Source organism: Solanum pennellii, chromosome 12 (assembly GCF_001406875.1).
Source record: "Solanum pennellii chromosome 12, SPENNV200".
NCBI lineage: Eukaryota > Viridiplantae > Streptophyta > Magnoliopsida > Solanales > Solanaceae > Solanum > Solanum pennellii.
In genome coordinates this window covers 3196758-3206527 of record NC_028648.1, presented here as the reverse complement: position 1 = coordinate 3206527, position 9770 = coordinate 3196758, and the positions used below count along the sequence as shown (strand labels likewise).

The following is a 9770-nucleotide window of genomic DNA, read 5'->3' as shown; positions in this document are numbered from 1 at the left end:
AAATGATAATACTCGCATTTATCACTTAATCGTGAATAGATTATATATATTCACACCAATTTTTTAAATTCCACAAAAGTAGAAAACAAAAAAGAACAACTTGCTCATATAGATCCATAATTCGTACAATTTAATTACTCTTATTTTTGTTGTATACCATTAATTGAATTATTGTCTATCCTACAAATTGTAACATGGATTTCCCCTCATAATTTTTTTTTCACACTGCTTATAATAAAATATGAATTAGTAACCGATATATTTTGTACCTAAACAGTAAAATTTGTTGTTAATTCTATTTAATAATAAATTACAAAGAGTTATCGAAATAAAATTGTTATCTATAAGTAATTTAACGACAGATTAGAGATGAAGTTCGTAAATAATTTCAGATTTTTTTTTCTTTTGTGTAATATTATTTGAAGCATATATATGTATATATAAGTTATGGGATAGATAGACTCTATCCAAGATGTTGATTTGTCTAGAGAGATATTTTATAAAATTGAGTTGGATCTAATATTAACATTCATTGGCTACTTTTTTTTTATATAAAAAAAAATATCTACAAATATTAGTATTTTATTAGCTGTCAAAAATGACAAAATATAATCTTCAATTTGTGAGTTTAAGTGAAACAAAATAACAAAATTTTTTCAAATAATTACTATTATATGGTAAGTGTGTCACGTCAAATGTAAATTATGATAGATTTGACTGACAAACAATGTCAAAGGAAATGTTTAAGGATCTATTATAAGTTAAACTAATGATTGTATATTGTAAATTTAAAAATATCGAAAATATTTTTAACAAGTCAATTTACGATGAGTTTTATTAAAATATTATTTTTTTTTCGTAATTACATATCGAGCTCTCCATATAGGAAATTGAAGTTGGCTTATTTCATTGTTATTAAACACTATGAATTTCTTATACGTTTCTATTAGAATTTTATTAGAAATATGAAATTTAAAAAAAAATAAAATCATTGAATACAATTCCAATAAACCAATTTTAGTCAAATTCCTTTGAAAAATTCTACCTTTTTTTTTAAAGTGATAGAACAAGTGTTCTATAGAGGCAAGTGAAGTTGACGAGCTCCAATACAATCATGATTATACATAACAATATAATGGAGATTAAATAAAATTATTTTTCCTTTCGCTTTAATTTGTTTGTGTTAATTTTCATTTTCAGTCTGTTTGAGAAACACTACACAAAAAATAACTTTTATCAGCATTAAATATTGATATTAATAAAGAATGTTAAAGTCTTTACAGGCATTAATTAAGTGTCATTAGAACTGATGTCGCTAAATGTTTTAGGGACTTATATAAAGAGTGCTAAATTACCGCTAAAAATACATATTTAGCGTCAATGAGGAATTAATTGCCGCTAATGATCATTTTTTATGTAGTGAAAAAATGTTCCTTTCCTTTTCTGTCAACTCTCTGCATGTTTAATAATACAAAATGTTTTAGTTGATTATATATATCTTTACCTTAAGATTCTAAAATTTGCGAACTTTGTATACTTAAAACTCTGTATCAAATTAAAACGACTGAAGTAATATAGATTCATGTACATGCAAGATCACATATAGAGTTGCCAACTAGCAAATATTGGCCATATAGCCCCTCATGTTCACGTGCATTGGTTTTAGGGTTTTTTTTGTTTTCATTCAACAATCATCAAGTACTCAAATTTTTCTATCTATATAACACCACAATCTTTGTACCAAATTATTTAACCACAAAAATGGAGTTCTCTAAGATAACTTCACTTCTTTTCATTTCTATGCTTTTCCTTTCTTCATTCACTCCCATTCTTGGTTGTGGCTATTGTGGTAAACCTTCTCACAAGCCCAAAAAGCCCAAAGTTCCCTCTCCCATTGTCAAACCCCCTGTCGATTTGCCTCCTATCGGAATTCCACCAATCGTGAAACCACCTGTCAATTTGCCCCCTATTGGAATTCCACCAATCGTGAAACCACCTGTCAATTTGCCCCCTGTCGGAATTCCACCAATCGTAAAACCGCCTGTCAATTTGCCCCCTGTCGGAATTCCACCGATCGTAAAACCACCTGTCAAATTGCCACCTATCGGAATTCCACCAGTCGTAAAACCACCCGTTGATTTGCCACCTGTTGGGATTCCACCAGTCACAGTTCCACCAATCGTAAAACCTCCAGTCGATTTGCCACCTGTTGGAATTCCACCTGTCACAGTTCCACCAGTACTTAAACCATCACCTAAAGGGAAAAAACCTTGTCCACCAACAACAAAGGCAACATGCCCAATTGACACATTGAAACTTGGGGCTTGTGTGGATCTTTTAGGTGGGCTTGTTCATATTGGGCTTGGTGACCCAGCTGTTAATGAATGTTGTCCAATACTTAGTGGGCTTGTTGAACTTGAAGCTGCTGCTTGCCTTTGCACAACACTTAAAGTCAAATTACTTAACCTTAAAATCTATGTACCTCTAGCACTTCAACTCCTTGTTACTTGTGGAAAGAGTCCACCACCTGGCTACACTTGTTCCATCTAGGTAATTGGAACTTTTTTCCCTATTTTTTCGCTCGGTATCTGGTACTCGCTTTGCTACCCAACCAATGATCGATAAAGCCTCAAAAAAAACGAAGGGTGCTTAGTTATTAAACACCCTTCGTACTACTGTTTAAACATGCTTAGTGAAATTTATGATTTTCACCATCTGACCTGACTAATTTAAATTAGAGGTGAGGTAACGCGACTTCATTTTTAAGTGTCGAATATGAAGTCTATAGTTACTTAGGTCCCCATCTTTATTGGTTATTAAGTAAATTTATATATAGATATTAATTAATATCCTGATAAAAATGATATATATAATTAATTACTTGTTATTACATATTAACAAATATAGATAATATAGAAATATATTAACCCTAACTTTACCTTGAATTTTAAATATAAACTTGCATTGTTATTCAAAAAAGAATAAGATACGAAATTTGTTGTTAATCTATCGCTAAATGAAACATATCTAATATAATTTATTTTTTTTAATAATTCGTTAGTAACTAGGATTAGCTACGTATTTTTATTGTTAATTAAACTTATTATTAATTTAAATTCTGATTAAATTGCAGGTTTTCATTCTGAAATTTGAAGAAATTGCATGGCTTGACATGAAAGGATGTCCAATTTATGATTTATTTAATTTCTCTCCACCCCACCCCCCTCAAAATTGTATTTTATGTATTGTTTTATTTTGGCTTTGTGGAATTGTTATTTAATGGAATTATTATTATTATTATATTATCATTATTACTATTATTATTATTTCAGTGTATCGTTTGAATGTCATTTGTTTCAATGAATTGGAAAAAAAAAACAAGTATTTGCCAAGATTAATTTTTTTATTTATTTTAATAAAAGAATTAACTTTACATTAAGTTAAGGTGTCGAGAAGTTATGATATTAAGGATAGAATATGAATATGCCAAGATCAATTTTTTTTTTTAAAAAGGTGTCAATATTCTTTTGGAATAAATTAAAAGAAAAACATATCACATAAAATGTGATATTAATGATTTGAAAATTGTAACTTTGTTATATCAAAATTGGATATTTTTTTTTAAAAAAATAAATAAATTGGACCATGACATTTTGAAGATATTATTGACAGAACCAAACAATATAGTCCATATAATATTTCCAGGTACTCAAATAAGGAATCACTAAGTAAAACTGTAGAAACCTTAAGTATCGAATATTTATATTGAAGTCTGATGAAATTCATATTTACGGTACGAAATTTGATGTTAGTATAAAGTTCTCATAGCAAAAGCAATTTTATGCTCGAAACTCAAATCTATGATCATTTAATTAATAATGAAAAAGTGTTTATCATTCTACTTTTAATCGTTATTAGTTTGATGAGCACTTCTAGTTTCCATATCATGTTACTTCATATTGCAAATGACAAGAATGTTAACTTTTGTCTTGTTTAAATCCTTAGAGTTCAACTTTTGTAGACATTATAAAAGAAAATTTACTAAAATTATTGATACGATACTAGTATCAATGGTTGATTCCAAGCCTCGAACCTCAATGGCCCAAGCACAAAACTAAAATGACCCTAGATGGGAAAATATTAACAGCATGTTATCATATGGCAAAAGTAAAAATTCCTATGGTGAACCCAGAAGTGTTTTGAATTGAGACATAGTTATCGTAAAAAACGTAACATAAAAAATGCAGCTAAAATAACAATTTTATACCAAGAGAATCAACTCTATAATGCAAGAACATAAGATAGGCAATACAACTGTATAAACATATAGAACATAGATAGGCAATACAACTGTATAAACATATACTCATATCATGCACCAGATTAAAACTGCTTTCATGCATTCAGACATCAACGAAAAAAGACATCGAAAATCGCAACTAAACTCTCCAGTAAGTCTCTACTGATTCCAAATTATGATACAAGAAAGTCGATTCTCAGATGACACGGAGGAGACAAATGTTATAACAATCTCAAAGAAAACAGAAATCAGCTACAAAGGCTATTCTAGACAAGTATTTAACATCACAGAAAAAACCTAAATGGGGACTTCCATTTTTATTGGTGCATGTAAGGTATTTACTGATGCATTTTGAAGCCAATCCTTGGCGCAAATGAGGGCCTCCACGGTCTCAGGTCGCAAGGAACACCTGTAGCGATCCATCTCTTTGCCTACCGTGCTAAACACAGAATCAGCTGTTACAGTAGAAACTGGAACAGACAAGATGTCACGAGCCATTTTTGACAGAGTTGGGTACTTCATTCTGTTCAGTTTCCACCACCCAACAACGTCAAATTCATGAACACGAGGCAACAAGGACTCATCCAAATATTGATCAAGTTCTGACCTTGACTGCTGGCTTGTTGTCTCCATAATATAGGCATCAAAATCTGTAAGTCCGCCCCCACCATTCTCCTGCTTCAAAGCTCCATCATCTACCTCTTCAGCATAAGCTGGGGTCAGAGGCAGAGGAAGTGCCACGTATTCAAGGAAGAGCTCGTGGATTCCCTCCTCAACGAACTTCACAAAGGTGGCAGCTTCTTCACCATATATTTTTGTAAAGCTGAATTCTACAAGTTTCATTTTGAAGCGTGGATCCATTACAACGGCAATAGCTAATATTAGACAACAACTCTTCCAGTATTTATCAAACTCCTCTTGCATTGTTTTGGTAAGACCGCTTATGGATGGATCTTCACTTGCTGCAGCACGAGCCAGTTCCAATTGAATCTTCCATGCTTCATGGAAGAATGTGTTGGTTGTTGGAATTGTTGGTGCAGTCAGAAGATTGGCAGTGTCAAAGAGGATTTTTAAGTAAGTACAAAGAACCTCAACTTGCTTCCAATCATCCATTGACAGGGCATCCTTGTAATCGGGATCAGATGTATCCAAGCATGAAAACACTTCCTTTAACTCTGATGCAGCTAACAACATCTCATATGTGGTGTTCCATTGAGTCTGGTCATCAAGAGCCAAAGTCTTTGTGCTTGGCACTTGAAGCTGCTGTTTGAGCTCAATAAACTTTTCCTCGTGAAATTCTGATGTTTTCACATACTTGACGCTATCTCTTACTTTCTTAACAGTTTCATGCAAAAAATTAAATGCACCTTGGGCAATGCTGCTTAAAGTTCGAGCAAGACAACTTCCGACCAACAACTGACCGTTGAGCACAAGAGGGTTCTTCACAGATAGTAAAGCTCTAAGATTATCAACAGAAGCATCACCCAACGGCTGATTAATAGTGACAGAAAACAACTTACCTTCCATACTCCAGTCAGAAAGGCAAGCAGCAACAGCATGGCTGAAAGCCGTGTCAGAATCTGGATATGGTTCCATAATGATATTGAGTATTTTCCTGTGAATTTTCCACTCACTGTCAATATACTGCCCGGTTATGAACACATAGCCCACAGTGTAGCAGGAGGACCACATATCTAGCGTTAAGCAGATACGCCCAGGCACTCCCTCAATGACCTTCTGTATGGCTTGCTTCTCTCTAAGATAAGTTGCCACACAATCTCCTTGCACAGTGTTGAAGCTCACCATATCAAAACGAGGTTGAAGATTCTGCACAAAAGCAAGAAAGCCTGGATGCTCAACCATGTGAAGGGGATAGTCGTGCATGATGATCATCTTAGAGATCTCTTGACGGCACCGGTCAGGATCAAAAGCAAGGTAAGGAGAAGATGCAGTCCTATAACGCCGTTTTGGTGCATCAGTACTACCACCATATCCACTCATCTTAGGAGGTGTACTATATGGGCTCAATTGATTATTCTGTTGGTTACGTAGGACAACTGGACAGGTTCCTTTCGCAATATGGCGTTTCAGGTGACTAGTGCCAGCTACTTTTGAACCTGTACTATATGCAAATGATTGCTTGCACTGCTTACATTGTGCCCTTCTAGTTCCACCGCCGACATTTTCAATGGTGAAGTGTTCCCAAACTATTGACTTCTTCTTCCTACGCTTGCTGGGCTGTGTTTCTGGATTGTTTGGAGGTGTTTCTATATAGTTGGGTTGTGGTTCAGCAAGGACCATCTCATTTAGTGGGATCATCTCATCATCCGGGACCATCTCATTGCTAGGGACTATCTCATGCCCAAGCACCATATGATGTTCATGCATCATCTCATGTTCCGGCATCATCTCATGACTATGTTCATGCATCATCTCATGTTCCGGCACCATCTCATGACCATGTTCATGCATCATCTCATTTTCCGGCACCATCTCGTGATTATGCTCATGTGTCATCTCATTTTCCTGCACCATCTCGTGATTATGATCATGTGTCATCTCATTTTCCGGCACCATCGCGTGAGTGTGCTCATGTGTCATCTCATTATCTGGCACCATTTCATGACTATGCTCATGTACCATCTCATTTTGTGGCACTGTCTCGTGACTGCACTCATGTATCATCTCATTTTCCGGCACTATCTCATGATTGTGCTCAGGTATCATCTCATTTTCCCGCACAATCTCATGGCTGTGCTCACGTATCATCTCATTTTCCGGCATAATCTCATGGCTGTGCTCATTTTGCATCTCATTTTCAGGCACAATGTCATGGCTGTGCTCATGTATCATCTCATTTTGCATCTCATTTTCCGGCACAATCTCATGTATCATCTCATTTTGCATCTCATTTTCCGGCACAATCTCATGGCTTTGCTCATGTATCATCTCATTTTGCGGCACCATCTCATCACCATGCTCATGTATCATCTCATTTTGCGGCACCATCTCATCACCATGCTCATGTATCATCTCATTTTTCGGCACCATCTCATTTTTCTCAGTAGGGGTTGCTGGAGTAGCTGCGGTTTCTGGGGTCGCCATCAATATCCAGAAGCTCAAGGCTGTTAGAAGCACAACACTTATCAATTATCTGTATAATATAACAATAAATAAGGAGAAAGAAAACAAAAATCATATATATTGTGAACAGAAGAAAAGAAGAGCGACCACACAAAACACATGCCCGAAAAGAACACCATCATGGGTATCTGCGTGTGTGTGCATTTTCTGTAATGACTCTCAGGAAACTAAGATTATTTTGTGTTAAAAAAATCAATACGAATTCTCTTTCTTCCTCCTACCTCTGTAAACTAGTGTCTGTTTTGATATACTTCACAGCTCGACGTATTATATCTTTGATAAGTCTAAAATCACACCTCATTCACTCCTCAGTCAGTTTTACAGAAAACCCTCCGTGGCTATCAGTCCAAGATCTTTCCTTGTAAAGAAAGAAATGGCTACAGCGGAGCTGAATGCATCATCCATTTCTGGTAAGGGCTTTGCATCCTTTGTAAGCTTAGGTCCACAACAAATGTTAATGTTGCACCTTAGCTTCTATCAAGCAGAATAAAGGTGGTTCCTTGGATTTGTCATGAAGCTGCAAAGTAAACACGGTGTTTTATACTGTTTCTGGATTAAGGGAGAGCCATATGTAGGAATTGAACCTTGCACCATAGAGATTCAGTATTGAATTGCAGCCTATGGCTATCAGTAGGTATTGAACCCTGCACCTACTGAATGTCGCATGAAGTTGCAAACCTTAGGCTGCAACTCCATTGCTTCAGCCATACTTAGTAGGCATTTGTGCATGAATTGGTTGATATTTGGAAAAAAAACAGACGTTAAGTTAACCAAATGGTACTTGGAAGTTGAAGTTGAAGTTGTATTTAGATATGAAAACATAGTTGGAAGTTTTGGTGAGTTAAACTTGAAAAACTCTCCGCTCACTACGCATTTCACCGCTCCACCGGAAATTTCCTCTGCCCCTACCGTACTCCAGCTTGGTAGTTTCCGCCGCCTGTCCAGGGTTGACAAATCACTCATTCTTCCATTGGGGACAGGTGCACGAACGACAATTTAGACTTCAAATTCCATATTTCAAGTTTGAAGTTGAAACAATGGGTCAGTATGATAAGCAAATACTTGCTTGAAATAATCTCCATATATTATTTCAAATGTTTGAAACAAAATCAATGGACAAACAGCTCCCTAAACTCACTCTTCGGACAAATAGTACATGAGACTCAAAGCTTTAGCCAACAAACTACACCAAATTAGTTCCTTGTAGCAGAACAATATAGCCCGTGGAGCATCTCGGAAAGCCCGGTGTTACCTCCACCGGCCCGGCCCGGCCCAAACCCACACCTAACCCAAAGCTAAATATACTTGTCCTAAGGCAACAAGGAGAGAAACTCTTTTTTCAATGAAAGTCAGGGCTAAAATGGACATTTTACAACACATGGGCCATCAAGATAGAAACATCAACTTACTAAAATCTAACTCAGAAAATGGATCAAACATGGGCTTATAGATAAATCTAAACAAAGCCCAGATCAAAATCCTCTTTTTTACTAACAATGGATCTATTACACTACCCAGACAAAAAATTCAACCAAAAACTTCATCAATATTTCACATACAGCCTTGAATTTCATTAAACCTGCAAACTTCCAGCCCAGAACATCGATAAAAAGATTAAAAAATCCCAACTTTTTTAACAAAACACATCAGCTAAACTTTGAAATGAGCCTGAGAAGCTTCAAATACCTCACAACAGATACTGAAATATCAAAATCTAAGAACATAAACCTTTAAAATCTTATTCAGCACACATTTTACACAAATCTTCACACTAACACAGTAAATCCATAGCTAAAAATCGATTTAAAAAATGAAACTAAATCAAATCTGAATTGAACAAAAGGGGGTAGTACTACTACCATACCTGTTGGAAATTTTGAATTTTGAGAAGAACCCAATTACCGAAATTCAATTCTGAGCAAAACCCAGATAGGAATTTCGAAGCCGACGAGTTTTTCAGGCTCCGGTAGTGAATCAGATCTAGGTTTTCGGCCGTAGCTGGAGGAGAGAGAAAGAAGAGAGAGAGAGGGGAAAAGAGAATTGGGCTTTGAACCCGAAAAAAACCAAACTGGACTTTTGTTATGATAAATTGGTTTATTTAGTGATAAGGGTTCAAAATTGACAAAAACATTAAATTGGATTTGGACTTTTATTTTAATTTTTTTTTTAAAATAAGGTCCATTTAATGTTTTTCAATATTGTGAAAATTGAAGGTATTATTAGTAAGTATAGTATGTGTTTTTGGGTTAAATTTGTACACAATTGTATACCTTTTTTGGTCAAGTTGGTTTGATGTGTGACATAAATGGACCATAGCCCACTTTTT

The 9770-nt window shown here is 35.2% G+C and overlaps 2 protein-coding genes across 6 annotated transcripts; one reads left to right on the top strand and one right to left on the bottom strand.

The window, feature by feature from the left end:
• Positions 1-1717: 1717 nt before the first annotated feature.
• Positions 1718-3336, top strand: LOC107007292 (36.4 kDa proline-rich protein). The gene is made up of 2 exons (XM_015205850.2): positions 1718-2550; positions 3134-3336. The coding sequence occupies exon 1, from the start codon at positions 1762-1764 to the stop codon at positions 2548-2550; it is 789 nt and encodes a 262-aa protein (XP_015061336.1). The 5' UTR covers positions 1718-1761; the 3' UTR covers positions 3134-3336.
• Positions 3337-4371: 1035 nt separating this feature from the next.
• LOC107007165 (zinc finger BED domain-containing protein DAYSLEEPER-like) lies at positions 4372-9538 on the bottom strand. 5 transcript variants are annotated; one of them, XM_027913379.1, is made up of 3 exons: positions 9309-9538; positions 7184-7425; positions 4372-7099 (listed from the first exon to the last, which is right to left on the bottom strand). In XM_027913379.1, exons 2-3 carry the CDS (start codon positions 7403-7405, stop codon positions 4598-4600), a joined length of 2724 nt encoding a protein of 907 aa, XP_027769180.1. In that variant the 5' UTR covers positions 7406-7425; positions 9309-9538; the 3' UTR covers positions 4372-4597. The 5 variants fall into 5 exon arrangements, with proteins under 5 accessions (XP_027769180.1, XP_015061148.1, XP_015061146.1 ...); XM_015205662.1 differs by having other exon boundaries at positions 4372-7275; positions 7318-7425; XM_015205660.2 differs by having other exon boundaries at positions 4372-7454.
• Positions 9539-9770: the final 232 nt, after the last annotated feature.